The sequence below is a fragment of the Toxotes jaculatrix genome, chromosome 4 (genome assembly GCF_017976425.1).
Source record: "Toxotes jaculatrix isolate fToxJac2 chromosome 4, fToxJac2.pri, whole genome shotgun sequence".
NCBI classification, from domain to species: Eukaryota; Metazoa; Chordata; class Actinopteri; family Toxotidae; genus Toxotes; species Toxotes jaculatrix.
In genome coordinates, this window is record NC_054397.1 from 5,543,199 (window position 1) to 5,564,611 (window position 21,413).

General features: G+C 41.0%; 1 protein-coding gene across 1 annotated transcript in view; it reads right to left on the minus strand.

Moving 5' to 3' along the window:
* The window catches only part of LOC121181105 (protein sidekick-1-like), a 212,333-nt gene that overhangs the window by 3,789 nt on the left and 187,131 nt on the right, over positions 1-21,413 (minus strand). Inside the window, exons 30-42 of the mRNA XM_041036906.1 lie at positions 17,733-17,934; positions 14,074-14,177; positions 13,840-13,910; positions 12,872-13,010; positions 11,949-12,005; positions 11,669-11,770; positions 8,817-8,932; positions 4,629-4,815; positions 4,369-4,506; positions 4,123-4,284; positions 3,283-3,408; positions 2,559-2,723; positions 2,065-2,202 (exon numbers count right to left, since the gene is read on the minus strand). Coding sequence (XP_040892840.1) covers positions 2,065-2,202; positions 2,559-2,723; positions 3,283-3,408; positions 4,123-4,284; positions 4,369-4,506; positions 4,629-4,815; positions 8,817-8,932; positions 11,669-11,770; positions 11,949-12,005; positions 12,872-13,010; positions 13,840-13,910; positions 14,074-14,177; positions 17,733-17,934 — 1,707 coding nt within the window. The remainder of the gene's footprint in view (positions 1-2,064; positions 2,203-2,558; positions 2,724-3,282; positions 3,409-4,122; positions 4,285-4,368; positions 4,507-4,628; positions 4,816-8,816; positions 8,933-11,668; positions 11,771-11,948; positions 12,006-12,871; positions 13,011-13,839; positions 13,911-14,073; positions 14,178-17,732; positions 17,935-21,413) is intronic.

Consider the following 21,413-nt stretch of genomic DNA (forward strand, 5'->3'; position numbering starts at 1 on the left):
TAACTGCTGTGCTCGCAACTCAGAATATCGCGGGAAGCCTGAGAGCAGAAGAAACTCAGATGAAAACAGGAAGAAAAGCCTCAACATGAAGGGCAAAAGCTTTAGATGGCTAACTGGGAAACACATCACACAAACTAACAGTGCTTTGTCATAATGAGGAGGGAGTTTGTCCTTCAACCCATGATGGTGAGCATCCATCCTGCTGAGACATCACTGAATAAGACTTTGATCCTTCCACCTTCAGGCTGCTGAGCTCTCAGACTGACCCCGTGGATGTGGTGTGAGCTCAAACATAACAGAACAGTCCAGGTTTGAGTATGAAACACTGGGATGTGAGTTAGCATGTTTTCCTGTGGATCTCTCAGTGCAGTTAACTACCTGAGATGAGGCGGTTTTATGTTTGTGAAATAGAACAAACCATTAAACACAGCATTTGTGAATTTTGGAGCTTTTGTTTGCCCCGATACACAAACGAGGTGTTTAATAGTTTATTTTATTTCACTGACTGTTCTTATTTCAGGCTGATAAATAAATAAATAAATGTTAACTGAATTTTCTGTCCAGTTAAATGACATTCCAGGGAACATTTATTAATTTAGTTTTATACTAATTATAGTTGCAAGTGATACAGAAGTCAAATTATCTGGCATCATCTCAACTAATACCAAAAATGAATTATATTCATTCAATATTTAAAACCCCCAAAAAATGACAGTGGAGATGCAGCGACACAATTTCTTTGATGATGCTTCAGGATCCTGTTTGTCCTGAATCATCCTGGCGAAGGAAAAAGGCTAACCTTGTTTTCTTCTCTCGAATGGCCCTTACCGGTGGCAGTGGTCCTGTAGGAACCAGATTGCTAGAGGCAATTTTGTGCTGATGCATTTCTCAGTTTCGAAGTATCATAGAAAATGGAGAGCACTGTAATGAATCGATGGAGGGTACATGTGGTGAGCCTGTTTATGGTGAGTGGAACTATGGAAATGTGACTGAGGAGAGAAAAAAATAGCAGACACTAACAAACCATTGTTGTATGAGTGTCACCATGGCTCACCCTAAGAAGCAGTACATTAGACTAGAACTGGGAAAAAAAACAAAACCGATTTTTTAAAATCTGAATGATGATCATCTGCACCTTATGTCAGTAAAGTATATCTGTGCTAAATGTGTATGCAGTGGTTACTCACTGAAAGTGGCTGCGTGATGTATAAACTGTCTACTTTGTGGAAAGCAAACTATTACAGTCTGTGCAGTAGAAGTTTACAGCACTGTCATGACACAGGATGGTTAGTTGACTCTAGCTATCCTGGACAGAAAAGAAAGATTGCATGCTGATCTGAGCTGTTTGTGTTTGTTGAAGAGATATTATCTCTGACTACAAGATGTGAGGCCGTGGAAGTCGAGTGAACAGTGTGTGGACTCTCAGTGTGGACTTTGCTTTATTCAGTTTGTCTCTGTCAGGGAGCTAACACTAGCTAACAGCTGTGTGCAGATATCAGGCTGATGTCAACACAAACAGTGCAGATGAATTAATGAGCAGGCTTTCAGTTCCTGTCCCGTCTGTGCTCAAAGAGATAATTAAAGTGGATGTCTGTACTTTGTTGAAGCATCGGCTACTGACAGTCCATGTGTAGATGTCTGGGATAGCATTTGTTTTCTTAAAATATGCATAATGGTGACACCCTTGTATGCGGCGCAGGTGTTTGATTGCTCTTGTTCAACTGTTTTGTAGATGTAGACCTAAAAAAATATTGTGTTAGTGGTGTTTCATTTGCCAAGAAAAATAAATCTTTGGTCCACAGTTTTCTGTTTACAATTGTAATGTGTACTACACAGTTTTATATCAGAGGAAACAACACTGTTAATCACTTTTTGAACGTAGAAGAAATGTAAGTTTTCCAGGTTAAATTCTGGGAAATGTTTTACAGGACACTGGTATTTATCTGACTCAATCATCAAGAATCAAAACAAATCGAATCAAGTTGATTCTGGACTTTATGACTCGAAATCGAATCGAGTGATCAATCGGTGCTGATATCCAGCCTGAATAACAATGATACAGACCTGTGCCACAGGCCTTGTACTTGGTGCTGTGTCCATGCAACAGCAGTGTGAAGACCAGGACCAGAATGAGGATGATTCCCACCAGAGCCATGACCAGCAGGAACCACCACTCCTCATAGAACGGACGCTCGGACAGTGCTGCAGACAGAGAGAGGGACACATAACAGGGAGGAGTCACATTTGCCTTGTTCCATCTTGATGCTGTAGTTTATCCCATAGGATCAGAAATATTCCTCCTGGATTGTCCTGCTGTCATAAAAACATAATGGAGACTTGCTTTCTGGCTGTCATCTCTTTGCACAATAAGCTCTGTTGTAATTGTGTGACTCTACCTCTAGGTGGCAACACACCCCAAGGCACATGACCACAATCATAGTGACTTCCTACAGGGTCAGCAGACTTGAAATTCAGTCAAACCCCAGCCAGACAAGCTGGATCACCCCGGGTTTGTTCATTAACCTGAGCTCCAGCGGTGTGTGTGTGTGTGTGTTTACCAGCAAGAGCAGCAGAGGGTGTACTCGGCTGTCCGTAACCATAGCGATTAACAGCGATGACTCTGAACTCGTAGCTGATCCCCGACCTCAGGCGCTCCATCGGCACCGAAACAGACCTGCTGCTGGGAGGGAGGGGTCTGATGAAGGAATCCCACACACCTTCATCTGCAGAGAGAGAGAGAGAGAGAGAGAGAGAGAGAGAGAGAGAGAATGAGAGAGACAAAGGGGGGGGGGGGGGGAGAGAGAGAGAGTCACAGTTTGTCAGACAAAGAGAGAGAGAGGATGCTTCATTTGAGAATTAGTCCCTTTCAAATGTCATGATGTGATTTAAGAAAATTATAAATTAAATCAAATTACATTTCAGGTGATAATGATGATGATAATGTGGTGATGACGGTGATCACTGTTATTACTATTAATAAAAGGGGTATCACTATTATTATCAATAGTAGAATCAGAGGTAGAACAGTCTCTCCTGCAGAGTGTTCCCACAGACGTTCACTTGCTGTATTACACCTCTGGTAATCTTTATTAGAAAATTGCAGCTGCCTGATTTGCACAGCGGGTCTTAATGAATCTGGAGAAAGCAGCGCTAAGTAAAGTTTAGTGCTGGGTAGTACTTAACCTCTCTCGATTAAAGAAAAGAATTACTGCACATGATGAAAAGGTGCATGTCAGTTCAGTTATGGCTGACCTGCCTGTGGGGTTTGTGTTCTGAGCTCACCTGAGGGACGAGCCTCAATAATGTATCCAGTCACAGGTGCTGCACCGGTATCGGAGTCTGACCACTGGATATTGAGAGCAGAGGACGTCTTGGTGATGGACATTTCCATAGGAGACCCAGGGGTGCCTATAATGTAACACACATACACACACACAGTTCTTTTGTGTAGGACACAGCTCGAATGCTCATTCCAGCTTTTACCAGAACTGCTACTTAGTTTGTTAGTTTATAGATGTAAATACAACAATATAAACATATATCAACATGAAAAATCTCTATGCTCCATCAACCATAATCAATCAATAATCAATAAAAATAACACTACGTACCAACAGTATACTACAGCATATACAATACAGTTATGTCAGGTCATGTTACAACATTTTAAACCAAGTACAGTAACATAACTAAGATTTTTCTGTCTGTGCCTGTAAATAATCATCATCATGAGTCATGCTCAAATCTATACAGCTCGCGTGTGTTCAGTCCAGAGATGAAATGATCTGTTGATTAACTTATTAGTTGACTGAAAGACAATTTATCAGCAACTACAGTGTTAATTTTCAAGCTCAAATGCCAAGTACTGGGTAGTTACAGCCTCTCAAATGTGAGTATTTGCCACATTTCTGTGTTTTCTATGATTGTAAACTGAATATCTCTGGGTTTCGTATCTTTGGAGATGTCACCGTGGGCTCATAGAAACTGCTATGGACATTTTTTTGTAGTCCTAGTTGAGCCCCCATAATGTGAATACATGAACAGATATTTGTCTCTACATGTTTAACACAAGCAGCGACACCAACACACATGCATATACACAGAGTTACCGCCCATGCCTACCTTGCACAGGCTGAGCAGTGATGTTTGCCTGTATGGGTGGTCCATAGCTGACTGTGAGAGCCTGAACGTTGAACGCGTATGTCGCTCCTTTGACCAGGTCCCGAACCTTCAGCCACCGCTGCCAGCTGCCCTTCACGTCCACTGTCACAACTTTGCTCACTCCTGCTCTCACACAGACAATTCAAAGGAAACGTCAGTCTCCTCCCCGACACGGGTTCCTGTGTGTGTGTATATGTGTGTGCATACCTTGTACGGGAGATGTGGGCTGGTAGACGACCCTGTAGCCCTCTAGCTGTCCATTAGGACTGAGTGGAGCTCCCCAGGACACGTTGACACTTTCTCCTGTCACCTCTGAGAAGGACAGGTAGGCTGGCTGGCTGGGAGCTGCGGATGCAAGAAGAATGACAAATAAAATAAAAGGAAGACAAATACAGGAAATAAAAAAAAAAAGTAACATGATGCTTGTTAGTTTGGTTTTAGGGAACAGAACTGTCACCACTTCTTACCAGACTGCAGGGTCCGAGCCCCGCGGGGGTCACTGGGGGGTCCGTCTCCCGCCGTGTTGAAGGCTGTCAGAGTGACCAGGTAAGGCGTGTAGCTGGTCAGGTTGGTGAGGTGCACACGGGTGTCTGGGACAAAAATCACCTTCATCTTCTCACTCTGGTTCTGCTTGTCCCTCTCCCAGTAGTGGATCTACAACATGGGAAATAAAGACTGTCAACAACACCGCCTCTGTTTTTAATGATTCTCCTGCTCCTGTTTTCGCTTCTCCCTCGCTTCATTTCTGCCAACTATATGTATTATTTACTGTCTGTTCTTTGCTCCTGAGGTCCCCTTATTGATCCATATAAAATACAAGTGCTTCTGCTATTTTACTAGGAAGCAAAAGTTGGTTATAGAGAGATTTGTTTAGGAGTTGACAGTTTAACAGAAGGGTAAAGTAGGTGCAATTTCATACTGACCTTTTTGTCTGTTTTGTGCAAAAATGATCTTAATATAGATGAAGATCATAGTTCTCTTTCTTTTCCCATTTTAAACCTTCAGACTACACTCAGTGGCATGAAATGGCAAAGTGCTGCTTTCATGTCATATCAGACTTGTTGTAATTACCTGTTTGTAAATAGCATTAACATCAACATCCAAGTCATCATTATGACTGGGAAACGGATGTTTCTTAAAGTCCATATTTATCTGTCGTGGGACCTAATAATACAGAAGTGCCGGAAAACCACACAAACATGGATGCCTTATACCAGCCACCGTTCATGGTAAACCTAAATTTACTGTGCATAGTGTTGTATTTAACTCTGCAATCATGTAACATGGGATTTACTCATTTGAACCAGTGGAAGTGATCAAACAATTAGAAATGTAGAATAGAATCCCTGAGTGTGGGCCTACAGTACAAGCCACTCCCTGCCCGTTTCTCTGCAGACTGCACATGATCATGTGAGAATAAACGATAATCATGGACATGACCATTAACTTTCATGACATCGACCAGTAATGAAGACACACGGGCCAATTTGGTCGATCCCTGTAAGCTTGAATAGAACAAACGCCACCCGATTATTACACACAGAATGATGAGATCAATATCAATGCCAGGACCTCACAGTGTGTAGCTTGTGAATGCAACAATTTAATGATGCCAAAATTTGCTTTTTTCATTATAAAACATAATCACTCTTGTGATTACTCTTGTGAATGGTGGTGATTTTAGTGAAGTGTGTTTCTTAATTGACTTTGAAAAAACAAAATATTTTTGAAATCCTGAACGTGTGACTTCTACATTGTAGTCTAGGTCACGCACTTTTAATGAAACAGGCTGTAGATAATGAGAGAAAACAGATGAGCAATATACTCGATAACTTACTGCCAGTAAACAGCCTATATAAATGCATATCCAGTAACAAAATCTGTTAGATGCATTAAAACAGCTTGCCTCCTGCTCATAATGGTACCGGACAGGTGCATATTCACATTAACATTTCTTAGACTTAGAGCTGCTTGCTTTGAACCTGACCCTTTACAAATCATCACATTTTGTTTAATCCAAGCTGAATGCAGAGAACATATTTTCATCTCTCCATGTTTTAAACACCAGCAGAGAGCACAGCAAAGAGGCTGGTTTGACACGGGAACTGCCTTGATTTTCCACGCACATTCTGTGCACTTATATCTGATACACACAAACAGCAAGGTTAGAGAGGTGGTTGAGCCTCATGCATTAGAAATGAGTCAGAAAAAGTATCTTGTATTCACCTTTATAAGCCCTTAGAGGGAGAAAATAGCCACAGCAGCGGTTACAGGACTTCTCTCATGATGTTTAATTTATTTTAAGCTTTAATGTCTAAGCTTTAAGCACCGAATCACAGAAAATATGTTTCAGAATCTGTGTAGGTACAGCACATGGATGCTTTCCTTGACAAGCATTCAACGACAATCGGCCACCCGGGTACCTAATCAAACAGTATATTGTTCGTTAGTTTTTCATTAACACTGTAATCAGATGAAGAAAGTGCCTTTATAAGCACAGACTCACTGGATGTTTTGTTTACCGGCAGCGTTCAGTGTGTCGTCGATCTGTGGACCAACATGATACAAAGTGGGAAACTGCCAGATATTGATATATGATTTCATGTAATTGTCATCAGTGTCATGTCAGTCAGCAAAAACATGCAGCAGTTATAATGTTGCCAGCTAGTTTTCTGCTATTACCATGTGCTGTCCTCTATGAAATATCATAATAAATATGAGTTCAGTGTTATGTGCACTGAAGTCTTTAATGAGACCAAATTGGTGGCAGGGATGTTTTAAAAATGGTTTTAATATTCAAATCTGTGGCAGCAATTGATAGCACAGGTGATGTATGCTATTGTTTTTATTTGGTAATTCAAGTAAATATTATTCAGTGTTATGTTTTTTTGTTTGTATGAATTTTAGCTGCTACATATATTCAACATTTTTTTCCTGGAACATAAACCGTCTCAGTGCAGTTTGGTTTGTAAAGTAAAATAACAGCCAGGAGCTATTTTTTGTAAAGGGGTCCATTTTGTTATTATTTCTAACAGAAAGCACCACAAAGCATCATAAACTATATTTACAACTTCCAAACTTGGAAGTAGCAGCTCCTGAGTAGCACTTGAGGGCAGCATTAAACCATCTCTGTTCTTCTGCAAGCTCTTACAATAATAAGATGCAGAAAAACTCATCCATTTGCTCAATTCAAAATCAAAATGTATTACCTTCTGCATAAAAGAGGTATTTCCATTTAAAATATTTTACTTCAGAAAATAGGAAATATCTCTCGTAATACTTCATTCTAATGGTTTAGTAAAAAGTGCAGGTGATTTTGTAATCCACTCTGCTGCTGTTTAAAGGATCTACTTTGGTATTCTGTAAGAGTGCGAGACCCTCAGGATTAGTCTAAAAAACAATTTTAAGTTGCCATGAATGAACATGATTTTGATACGATTTGATAAGATCAAGAACCTTACATGGATTTTCCAACCATCTCTTTTGTTAAAGAGTTCATTTAGAATCTTAAGTTACGATGAAAAACAGCAGCTGGATGTTTGTTTCGCACAGGAGGAAATATTTTATATTTTTCAGTTTCTTGTTTGTGACTACTGCAGTCTACTCTATTATGAATAACTGACTTATTCTGGTAAGGATAGGACGATGCATCTGTAAAGTAAAAGTATTAAGACAAAAAAAAAAAAATTAAAAGCTGATTTCAAAAGGAAAATGTGCAGTTGTGGAGTGCTCCAATCAAAAATATGAATGACTGATTTACACTGAAGGTTTTTTGTTGCTTGCTCAAATTAACATTTCATGACATGCAACCTTTTACATCAAGTGTGTTGGAGAGATTCCTCTTGACAGGACCGGTGTGGTTTGGTATTACCTGTTACCTCTCACCCATCATGTTCAGTGTGTTTAACAAGCCCTCAAGGGCATTTCAGTAAACTTTAACTGTCGAAAAATAGTCAGCACTGAAGTTTACCGCTAGCCTTACTTTCCGTCTGTGCCGCTCATCTAACAGAGTAGGGGTGTTAACAGAAGTCAGAACCTATAAATTCATTAAACATTCTTTCTTTGCTCTATTTCTCTTGTCTTAATCTCCTTAACCCCCTCTGCCTCACACTCCCCTCCCCATGTCCATCCATCTCTGGTAGTTTAAACGTATTCCCTCAATCCTCTTCTCTAATCAGGATTCTACAGGGATCACTTGCTGGTCTCATTCCTTCACTCTGCAAATATTACATTCCCTTCTTTCTTCTCCATTCCCCCCTCTACTCCTGCAGAAATCAATGTGTCTAAAGCAGGACAGATAACCTTGTGTTTGAAGTACTAAGAGTGAGGGGGTGGGACAGGGGAGCTGAGGGGGAGAGACAGGCAGAGGAGTGATATTGAAACCATTAAAGGATATTCAGATTCTTCCTCTAACTTAATTCTCTCTCTTTCTCTTGTCTCTATAGGACACTTGAAGGTGCAGCAGAGCAAAACCCCTCCAAGACAAGAGGGGGAAATATTTTAAATACAGACAGAGACAACACTCTGTGCTTTCCTGCCACATGGAAACTCTGAATACTCACCTGTGTGTGTATTTGTTTCTTGTTTTCTGTCTTGTATGTACCTGCCACAAGGAATTCTTTGTGTGTATACATGTTTGTTTTTCTGTGCCTCACCTTGTATCCTTGGATGAGTCCATTCTGGGTCTCGAGGGGGGGCGTGTCCCAGGTCACTTCCAGGATGGAGGAAGACACAGCTGACACTCTGATAGACTGGGGAGCCACCGATGGAGCTGCAGCAGGAGAGAGGCTTCGTTAGACAGCTACTGAGTGCATGTGTGCAGATGGGTGTTAGAGTGGGAAGTAGGGAAGATCCGGCATGTTCTACCCTTCCAATTAGAATGGGCCTAAGGCAGTACCTTGTTACTCCACTGTACCAGACATATGCATGAACACTCAGCAGTGTGCACCTGAGGCTAGAGAAAAGGCCATATCACCCCATTTCATCATCACCCTCCAGCCTTTTCTGCCTCCCCTTCTCACTCCTGCTGCTTATCCTTACCTCTCACTCCACTGCATATGATATGTATAACCTACTAAACTCTACAAACACTCACACACACACACACACACGCACACACACACGCACGCACACACACTCTCAGTCACACGCGCTACTACGAGACAGAACCCACAAGCACACAAATGAGGGTGCAGGTGAACAGATTTGCACATTATGATAGCAGCACCGACACATTTGTGCAATTTCTCTTACAATCTCCCACCCCCTCCATCAGGCCAATGCTGCATTCCTATTCTAGGGGTGTGTGTAGTGTGTGTAATGTGTGTGTCTGCGTGTGCGTGTGTGTGTGTGAGATATATTTGCACTCCTGTCTGTCTAATGGATCCATGGTTTGACTCTGGTGAAAGTTAAATAGGGGTTGGCCCACCACTACAAAATAGATGACCTTGTGCAGCTCCGGATGACATTCAGATGTGTGCACACGTACGCATGCACACGCACACGTAAACACGCACACCCTCACACACCCTCACACACACACACACACACACACACACACACACACACATTATGGGAAAAACGCCACAGAGAACAAGACATGCACATTCATACACCCATGATTATTTACTAAAAGTCCCACGTGTGTCTGTATCAGTGAGTGTTTAGTACAGCTCAGCAATGTGTGACTCTTAACAGTCAGGCTTTATCTAAACTCTCCAACCTAGAAGAACCAAGAAAACCAGCTGTTCATTTAAATGTGGACCACATCAATAACACCGTACAAATCATTGTTGTTTGATCTATTTTTATCATTTATGTAGATTTATGTAAATTTTCATGTATGTATATATGTTCTTACATCAGGTGGTCTATAGTAATAATTTGGGGAAACTGTTTGCATGATTATATTGGACTGAGGCTATTTCTGCAATAATTTAGTTAGTTAGTGTATCTCACCTCATACAAGGTCACACAGTTTAGTAATTAATGTTACACACCAGTGTTTGCACTGCAATGTGTTTCAAAGATAAAACATAAGATGCCACTTTTGCTAAAAAGAAAGCTGGAAACGAGCTTATGATGAGCCGTGGAAAACCGGGCATCAATATCAAGCTAGAACCGACCAGTCTTATGTGTGTAGAGGTCTGTAAGGTTATACTGCAGCCTGATGTTGTTTTCAGGTGATTTAATGAAGGTAAACACAGTGAACGGCCGTGCGTAACAGCACTGCGCTCTGACGCGGCACTTCTCAGAGGCTGCGGATTTAACAACATATCGGTCCTGCTGCCTTCAGATGCTGCAGAGATTTAATGAACTGAAGGAGAAGCTTTGTGAGCTTCACACCGGCTACTGATACGGGAGGCTAGTTTATCAGGCGCCTGTGTTTCAGACTAAATACTTGCTGAAGACGCAACGAGGGATTAATACATAAAAAATATATCATTTCTTTTAATATTCAACACTCTGCAAACAAAATCAACACAGAAAATAACATTAATGTAGTTAAAGCAGGAAAGTCTGTAAATCAATCAGCACTGATCTATGAATGAATGTGGGTGATTCTTACAGTATTTGCTGTCATACAGTTTAAAGCAGGTAATTTATGCTGTATGGAAAAATTCTCCTTCAGTTCATTACATCTCTGCAGCATCTGAAGGCAGCAGGACTGAAATGCTGTTAAATCCACAGCCTCAGAGAAGAGCGCAGTGCCGTTACGCACTGCCATTCACTGTGTTTACATTAAATCAGGTGAGTTAATGAAGGTAAATCAGGCTGCAGTGTAACCATACAGACCTGTACATACATAAGACTTTTAGGATGTATCTCGACATTCAGTTTTGTTTTGTTTTTTATGAAGGACACCAGGTGCCAAGGCTCACACACACACATACATCTTCCCTAATACAGAGCACCACTAACCCTCTCAAAGGCACTCAGGAGGTGTGGACACGACAAAGCAAGAAAGAGAAGGGAATGACAGGAGCACTGCTCAGGACAAGAGAGGCAGAAAGCAGACAAAACAAGAGAGACTTCCTTTTTTTGTCAAGACAATCCACACTCAGTGACCGCTAACTAGTTTTTTCTAGAGATTTCAACCATATCATACAGTGTTTCAAAGCAGGTGGAGTACTTTGAATGAAATCATAACAGCTACTGGACTTGCATGTCAACAGATTCATCTCCATGAAAACTAAGCAATCTCTATCTGCTGCTGAAGACCATGTGATATGGTTGAAAGCCCCAGAAATAGTTAGAAAGTGGGCCTTGAGTTGGGAAATCTACTATTTCTGGGGTCTCAAGCTTAAAATTATGGTCCAAACTCAATGTACCAAAAATGCAACCTTTTAAAAACACACACGCGAGAGAAGAAGCTTGAAAAACAAAACTCAACCATAAAAACTGCTTTTCTGGAACTAACTCCAACAAGTGTAATCATTCATAAACAAGCTGTGCAGATCACACAGTGATACTGCGACAATTCTAACAGCCTCCTGTTTTCACTTACCTGCCTCTCCGACAGACACCTCAACTGGGTTGGAGGGTGGGCTCTCTCCGATGATGTTGTAGCTTGTCATAACAATCTGATAACGTTTGAATTTCTTTAGCTCTGCAGAGAAATAGCAGCACTTTAAAAACTTTTACTCAACATGCAGGCCAAAATACATGGCATGGTTGTGACTGACACTTACTTCAGAAAGTGGTTCCTCATAAAGCCAACTACAACTAAATCTAACACATAAAGATCCCTGGAGCTTTACTTCCCAGTTCCATCTTAAATTACTTACGTGTCAACTCAAACTCTGTTAGTGAGGCACTGCTGACTGTCTTGAAGGTGCTCTTGGCTTGGGACGAGTGAGAGAAAGATGGGGGGAGAGTAAATCAATAAACATTTCAAGTTCAACGATAAATTGTGCGATTATAATGTCATTCAATAAAATGACTGTATTAAAGACTTTTATGTTTCAGTACCCTTGTCAGACTCGGTGGACGGAGGATGGACACAGAATTGTCTATCTGCCAATCTGGTTGAGCAGATACTCAATCTACAATAAAGCACTTCAGGCTACACAGTGCATATTAATATTTTATTATTGCAGTGTTGTGGTGCTATATGGGTAGTCTCATAAGAAAACAACGGCCCGGTGAGGGCCATTTGCTCAATCTGTCATCATAACCACACAGCTCATCCCTGATCCCTGCTCTGATGTGCAAAACATCTGACAACACTGCAAAATGGGTTACATGAAAAGTGCTTGGCTTGCATCGCAGCATGAACAAGTAAAAAATATTTTATTATAAACACGTAAGTATTGTCGGGTTATTAAACTTTTACAAAGAGAACTTTTTTCCCCTCTGATCCTCTTTTTTATTTTTTTAATTCACATAAAACATCACCACAGAGATATGGTTTTTTCTTTAAATCATGGATTTCAGTGCAGGGGCTCAACCCTACAGCTAGCTTTGGTAAGCAGGTAGCAACAGAAAGTCTACCATATGCCATGTTTGTCACAATGTACATACTGTACATCCAACCATATTTGAACTGTACTTCATTGACTGAGAAAGTGAAATCATAGAAGAAGAAATAGTAATAGGCATATACATGGATCATCAAGTAGTCATTATGCTAATTGCTTTCCTGGGATCGTGTCCCAGATATCACATATGTATCCAACATATTTAAGACCTTAGTATCAGTACTACTCACCTGTAATGAGGGAACTTGTAGTTGTGTTTTGGGTCTTCTGGACCTCTGTTTCAGTGAAAGTGGAGGCGTTTACTGGGAGCTCCCTATAGTACAGCCGGTATCCAGTCAACACCCCATTAATGCTGTCGTCGCTGGGCCGCTGGAAAATGCAAACAAACGTGCATGGGCAAATGTAAAGAGGTATTAGTGATTCATTTCTCAAATAGAAACTGAGAATTCTGCAGTATGCTAATTTTCATTTTCTTGGTGACTGACAGGGCACTGGCAGGCTGGCAGAGCAGTATTTTATCAGCAGAGTCCATTTTAAAGGGCCAGTGGATTGGTCTGACTGTAACCCACACAGACAAAGTGATGCGTCAGTGGGTTTGGCACTCTTGTAAAGGATGATGAAATTGCTGGTGACTTTGTTTTTTCACTGCCTCCTTCTGCTTTGACATAAGGTTAGAAGGAGCAAGAGAAGATATTTCCAAACAGAGGAGGAAGAGTGACAAGCACTGAAGTTGCCAGGCTGTATTTAGTGTCTGTTCACATACCACTATGGCTCTAAACCACCTGTATTTTTCCATAACTACCCACTCTCTCTTTTTCCTGTTGTTGGACATTGCCGATGTTTGCCTTTCTTGAACTCTAACATCTCTCCTGCTGATATATCCTCATTAGGACTTTGAACATTTTTCTCCTCTACCCAGGACTGTCTGTCCCTCCATCTGTCCATCCCTCTCTCCCTCCATCTCTCCAATCTGTCTGTGCTGCCCTCTGACCTATCCTATTGCGTCCACAGACACAAACACACACACACACACACACACCACAAACACACATACGAACAGCATACAGTAAGTCGGCAAGGGTCTTATTCTCCAGGTCAGTGATTAACCTGCACTCAAAGTTTTGTTGTGTAGGTCTGTGTGTGTGTATACTGTATGTGAGTCTCAGGGATTGTTGCTGTGTTACAAGTCTGAAAATACCTTCCACTGCACCAGGACTGAGGTAGTGGTTGTTGGTTTCACAGCGAGGATCACTGGTGGCTCATCAGGCACTGGAAAGAAATCACAGACAATGAGAGTGAGAAAGAAAAAGACACACAGACTTGTTTCTGTCCATCCCCTCACTGTTCTCCTCTATTATATTTTAAAATCCACATATTTCCTTCTCTTCCGCTTTCTTTCCTCCCCTGATCCATCAGCGTCCCAGTTTCTCACCATCCTGCAGAGTTGTAACGGCCTCCGTCTCTTTGCTGAGGAGACTGTCTCCAACATCGTTGGTGGCCAGCATCCGAAACTTGTATGATGTGAAAGGCTTCAACCTATAGACACAAACGTAAAAATAGAGAATGATATATATTTCCATTCATAAATCATTAAAGATGATATTTCCATTTTAGTTCAACAACATTTTGGGATGGCAAAAATGAGTTTGTTCATTTAAATTTTGTGAAAGGCTGCTGGACATGTTGTGCCATGATTCTCATGCAACATTCACAATGTTGTGACAACGTGATTTTATTACTAAACCAACTGATGAGGGTACTGCATTTGTAATTTGGCCAATAAAACCACAGCAATACAGTTACACTCATGATTTTGAACAGAAGACATTTGTAATACCACCACAGCTGAGGGAGTGTCTTGGTGAGTTGTCTCCTCAGGACCAGCTGTGCCTTATGAGCATCAATCAACAGTAGCCAGTACTCACAGTGAACTTTCACACATCACAGTGGATGCACCAGTTGTTAATCCAACTCTCGTGTTTTTCTTTCTACTTGAAAAATGTGCCATGGCTGAAAAATGCACCTGAATGCCTCTTCTTAGCTACAGGGCTGTGCTTTAATCTCCTATTGTCTCACAGTTGATATTTGGACTGTCTTATTATTAGCTTGTCAGTCACCTGTAAAACCCTCTGAACTGCACTAAATGGTATGAAAGGTTTTAGACAAAGTTAAGGCACATTTTTTCTTTCCACTCAAAGTTTCTTACCAAAGAGTACTGTGAGCATCTGTAAGACCCTACAAACACATTGAATACATTTCTTTCCTTGGAAAGCCTGTGTAAAGCCTTCTTTTGAATGTTTTGACTCTGCATTGTTAACATCGGCTTGTGGTTTTCTTCTTAGTCCAACAGAAAAACACACAAAAAGGCACATGTTCTATTCAAGATACAAAGAATACAGCTCATCAAAACATTATTCTACAACACCACAAGTGGTCAGCTCCTCTGGGTACCTTTAACACTTTGGAAATACCTTCCTCCCAAAATCACCTTCTCCCCCTCTCACAGGCATGTTTTGCTCTTTCAGTGGCCTTTGAAGATCAGACAAGGTCTTGAATAATAATTATCTAACACCTTTCCTAATTGTCTCCCCTGCCAAAGTATTTTTACTGCCATACTACCAAAACATCCTATCTGCATTTCTCCTCCGTGCAAGGTGAAAGCATTAATAAGCGAAGAATAACAATTTACATCAGTCATCTTGAAAACAATTTACTCTAGAGCCACTTACAATCAGCCCAGTGAACACACACCCATTGTTAGGGACTAGCTGAACAAGTCTGCTGCATGGAGCCTTATAGCATGCTAATGGTTTAAATGTAACCCCCCCCCCACACACTGTGGGAAATTGATTAAAATTTAAAAAGGACAGTTGGCTGTGAAACAGTAAATTTTCTTAAATTTTAATTGATCTAACCTATTATTAACATGAGTTAACAAGAGCAATTTAATCATTTGTAACAGGATGTCATTCCACTCCTGCTCTAGACTTTATTTACAGAGTGCCTTGGAGACTACAGAGGTAGAGGCAGAGGTAGTTAGAAATTCAGCAGGCGACAGGAGAACTGCTCAAGTGTCTCTTCTTGTATAATAATAAGCCGGGCCCAATAAGGGACAAAAAAAGGCCCTATGGGGTTCTGGGTATCGTAGGAATAGAACATCAAAGGCACCAAGCTCAAAGAGGGTGGGGTACCAACATCACTGGGAGGATGTTAAGGACAGTGTTTGAAAGTGTGTGTGTGGACTTTGTGTGTGTGTCTGCGCATTGGCCTGGGGACTTCGATGTTTTGGTTCCAAAGATGTCTCGCTGGAAAACAACAGTTAAGGATAGATAACAAGTAAGTAAGAGTGTGAGCATACGGAGATGTAAACTAATTCCTCCATCCGGCGCAGTAATGAGAGCATTCAGTGATAGAATGGGCTCGGAAACTGCATCAAAACAACAGCAGCAGCATCGCCATCATGGCAGATAGACTCTCCCTGAGGCAGGTTTCAAACAGGCTGGTGCAGAAACACAGAAAGAACAGTCTTCAGCATCTCAAATAGCCCTGTGATAGCTTGTGAAGGAGCGCGCACAAACAGTCACGAAGCAGAGGACACACACTAAACACAAATAAGCCCCATCATAGTCCTACTACTCAGGCTCTCAGGGAAGTTGGAGTAGCCATCCAGTCTGACCAGTATCACCTGCTGCCATAATGACAGTCTCACCAGGGAGGAGAGGATGGAGGGATAAAGAGAGAGGAATGCAAAGGGAAGACATTCAATAGCAATGGAGCCCTCCTCCACGGGATGAGTAGGGGTGATATTTGAAGATGTATGAAGGAAAAAATACACGTCTGATGGTTTTTGAAAGCATTGGCTGTTGATGGATGGATGGAGGGAGGGAGGGAAGGAGGTGGTGACAAGAGGGATGACTGATGAAAAGGTAAAAATAGTTGTAGAAAGAGAATGAATAAACGGCAGACACCAACTTGCAAGCACAAAGGCAGGAGTGGGAAAATATTAAGAGAAAAAAAAAAACAGAGCAGTTCCTGCTGTGCCTGTGTGATTAGGTGACTGAGATCCTCCACGTTTTTGCAGTGATTATGATTATTCTACTCTCCCTAGTGGTTTTTTTGTGGTTTGTGGGTTTTTTTTTTTGCTCCACAAACCTTTTCTTTACTTCCTGTGCTAAATAAATAAAACTTTTCTGTCTGTGTTCTAATTCTCTGTTCTTTGCTTTGAGAACTCACAGCATCCCCCTCTCTGTCCACTCTTCTCCCAAAGGGTGGATAAATATTACAAGGTTTTTACAGATTGCTTTAACTTATTCAAGTGCAACATATCATGCTAAACAAATTTTTCATTTTAGGGCTGTGTACCGAGAGCAAAAAGCGAATAATTCCTGTTTTCTTCAAAGACACTTGTCATGGCCTAACTGACTGTTAGGTAAGTCCTGTCTCCTCTTAGGTACTGATGCCATGCCTGTCAAACTTTCTGCTCACACATAGCACATATTTCTGAGGCTAAAGCTAACAGGCAAAAAAAACCAAAAAACAAAACTCACCAGGTAGAAGACATGGAAATACACAAACAGCATTGTGCTTGTATTATAGTATAAGATAATGAGGGAAAATGTAAAATTGATTGTTATTTCATTCTAACATAATCCTGTTTAGCTGCTTAGCTTACACACTTGGAAAAGCGAGCCAGATGTTCATGATGTTTTAACTAGTTGATATGTTTGTCAGATGCAATGCTCTCCTGGGGAAACTTACTAGAGTGAAAACTTTCACACATTTAATGAAGAGCAGGACAGAGATGTTGATGATGGGCTAAACTCTGATATAAAAGCAGCCAGGATAGGCTCCCAGATTTCTGTTGTGAATGGAGCTTTGTAATGTAACATGCAACCCCAGGAAATATGACAACACATAGTTAGGGCTGCTAAGCTATGACTGGGCAATCAATGTTTGGGGCAGGGGTTTAGGCAAAGACTCAACTGGAATTCAAAATTTACTGTACAGTTGCTACAGAAAGCAGCTATTTGTGAATGCGAGTGTGTGTATGTGTGTGAGAGAGAGACTGTATATGTGAGCACATGTTTGTACCTGTCAACGGTCCAGGTGGTCACGTTGTGTGGGATGTCAGCAGTGTGTGTGTTCCAGTCCCCACTGGACAGCTGTTTGACCTGCAGAGTGAAGTACCTCAGGGGAGAGGAGCCTGAGCCACCTGTCACCCAGTGGAGGCGGAGATGGCGAGATTCAACCCCGTCCTGAGGAACAGATAACTTCCTGGGTGGCTGGGGACGCTCTGTGAAGGTGGTAAGGAAGGGGGGAAAAGGAAAAATAAAATAGATGAGAGTGGGAGGACAGGAAAGAAACAAAGGAGAGATGAGGGGAAGAAAGAGAAGTGATGTGACAAGGACAAGAACAGGGGAATTGAAGGGGAAGGATGACAGAAAAACAGTGAGCAATAAATTAAATTTTCTAAAGCAATTTCCTTTTGCTTAAAAACACAAACTCTTTCTGATATTCTAAACTTTAAATTTATTCATAAAATTACACTTGTAGTGGTTTAACATTGTGTGTTATTTGTCAATGTATTTTTGTTTGTAAGAGAAAAAGACTGCATTTAGTACTTTAGTTGGGTGACAAATGAAAGGACAGAGCTAACACACATTACCAAAAGTCAAGAAAGTGCTGGATGCAAAGAACAAATGAAAAAAGGTCAAAACATCCACACACTTATCTCCATCGCAAATGTGTTTTTTTGTGATGGAGATAAGTGTGTGGATGGTTTGACCTTTTTCATTGACAAATTAAAGGAAAACAAGAGCATTATAAGCCCCCAGGATGGCTTCAATGCTATTACTGCAACTGTAGCAGTGTATATATATATTATTATGTGTGTGTTGGGGGGGCTTACACCACAGCAGGGGAAAGGCTAGAGACAGCACAGCTTCTCCTCACAGCATGAAAGTGTCTATATTTTACAAATAGTCAGATGTTTAGCAGTGGAAACTGACATGTTTAGACATCTAGAAGGTACTTTGAATTACTTTTTTTAGTCAGACTTTGGTATGGAATTATTTTGAGTGAAGGATGCATCCCTACATTTAATTATCTTTCCTTTCATCTGTTCTGCTGTCACAGTCTTTGTCGTACAAATGCATGCATATGAAAAGCTGATTAGAGATGCAGATACACGTATACAAGACCAAGAAATCAGTTTTCTAAAGTAGAAATCTAGGTAGGGAAATCCGGTTTGTCTGATCCCCAACCACGATTGCAGAAACCAACATTTTGGAAATAAATAAATGAGAAATGCACGTGTGTGTGAGTGTCCTGTGTAAAAACACCTGCATCCCATATGTTTCTCTACTCATTAATTCCGTTTTTTCCTTTAATTTCCTCCTATATGTAGCCATAAATATAAAAATTAATTGTCACCTGGACAAATGGAGACTATCATGTACCATATGCTCTGAATGGCGTGCAACACAGGACATGGGCAGCCTACATTTACATCACATATGCATCAGTGTGACTGCAGCAGTGCATACATACTGTATGTTTAAATGAAACAAGACATCTAACCACAGCAGCATCAAAGAAACAATTTCTCAGAAGAGAAACTGTGTGTGTGTGTGTGTGTGTGTGTTTGTCTCTGTCTTCACTATTCAATTAGAAGATGAAAGATGGCCCCAGGAGTCGGCGCCTTTGTATAACTGTGTTGGCAGTGACTGTGTGATTAGTGGCCGTGCCTACACACATATGTGCACGCATACACACAAACAAAAACACGCGGTTGGGGGCATAACTGTTTAATTTCAGGGGCACCAGGTTATCGATTAAGTCTAGAAATAAAAGCATTATCGATTCTCTCTGAAGTTTAATTAATCTGCACTTATGTTCTCAAAAATACGCACAAGCACAGTCACACACTGAAACTCACACACAGGCTCGCTTTCCTTCATTCATCCTTATCAGAACTAATTTAAGTCAAATTTGTTTGTCTCTCTTCTCCCTTCACGCCCTTATTCTTCATTCCCTTTAAGATTTGACTATTCTCTCCCTCCTTTGTTTTCCTGATAACCATCTGTGTCTCCCTGTCTCTTCTGTTCCACGGTAAAGATCATGTTCTGATAATCAACTCATAATTGTCAGAACAAGTGCTGCCCTTTCAGCACTTACACGACTGTTTACTGCTACGCAAGGGAGAGGAGAGGAAAGGAGTGTGGCAGAGTGTAGATGAGAGGGAGACTGGGGTTGTACTAGAGGAGTAGAAAGATGGGGTGTGAGGGAATGAATTCTGCTAAATATGCTACTATATGTTGTCCATTAACTTATCAGTTATCACCCTCTTGGAGGGAATCGCAGTTTTCTCTATAATACATGCATGCACGTTCATGCAGCTTCACACACATAAACACCCACATGCACACTCAAAAACCCAATTTTCTTTTCCTAAGGATTAAGTTGGTCTCTTCACCGTCATCAGAAAGAAATCTCTATTAGGCTATTCTGTCTATCTCGCAGTGAGAATGGACCGTTATGTCACTGAAGTGGAACAGGAAACCACTGAATTCTATTCTAAAGAAATCCTGATAATGATGCCGCCGATGTTATGATATCTGATCCAATTAAAATGCCCTACACAAGCTCATGGCTCAGAATAGAATATCTGACATCATGATTCCAGGTTTTTATGAAAATTCACTGCATTGTCACAATTTAATATAGGGACTTTTGTAGTATTTCAATGCTTTACTAGACATACACAGTGCCGGCTGACAGAGAAAACTGGAGAAAGAGATCGGGTATGACATATATCAAAGGCTGTGAGCTACGTTCAAACCAAAAGTTATTCATGCGTTAGCCTACTGAGACACCAGAACCACTCTAACTTTTGAAGTTATTATTAAAGTGATATTTCACTTGGGTGGGATAGCTCTGCTTAGCTCAGGAGTGGTCAAAGCTCAACACCCCCTAGACCACAGAATATAATGCTAGTACGACCTATGTCTGCTAAATGAATTAAAGAGTTACAACTTCAGTAACCCTGAGAAACAAATATTTGCCTTGTTCTAAGTAAACATTACCTACCACTGTCTATGACCCAGTTTTAGTTGTTAGTGCTGTTTATTTGGTAATGAAACAAAGTCACCGAGTGTCGGTCATTTCATGGAACATCCATCTTTACAGTTTGATTCCTTATCATGCTGTTCAGGATCAGTAAAATCTTGCAATCTGTCATATGGGTGAATCTTCATTTGGTTTCAGCTGAGATGGCTGCTGCATTCCAAATCAGCTGAAGGCACGGTAGCAGCTGATTGAGGCAAGAACAGAGTGAGAGAGGTGCAGGAGACAAGATGAGATAAAAGCATCACGACCTCTGAATCTGAGGAGGATAAAAACTTGACTTTTTATTTGTTTCAAAATTGAAGGAGAAAGAGCTGCACTGCTCACTCACTTTACCTCTTTAAAAATCAAGTCACTGTATAAAGATGCTCTCCCTCTCTGGCCTCTGACTGTCATGGAGGAAATATTCCTGTTTGAGGTTTTTAGAGACAAAACTGTCTTAGGAGAATAACAGTCACTGCTCAGCCTCCTACATCTCTCCACAGACATGGGCTGTCACACTCAGTGTTTGACTCTGTTTCTGCTGTTGTCGCACATTATCCTATGATAAGGTCAGTGACTAAAATGGGAAATTTTTGGTGCCCTAAGAGACAAAATTACCACAACCGCAGAGTATGATTTGCAACTGTATAACTGTAAATATAACTA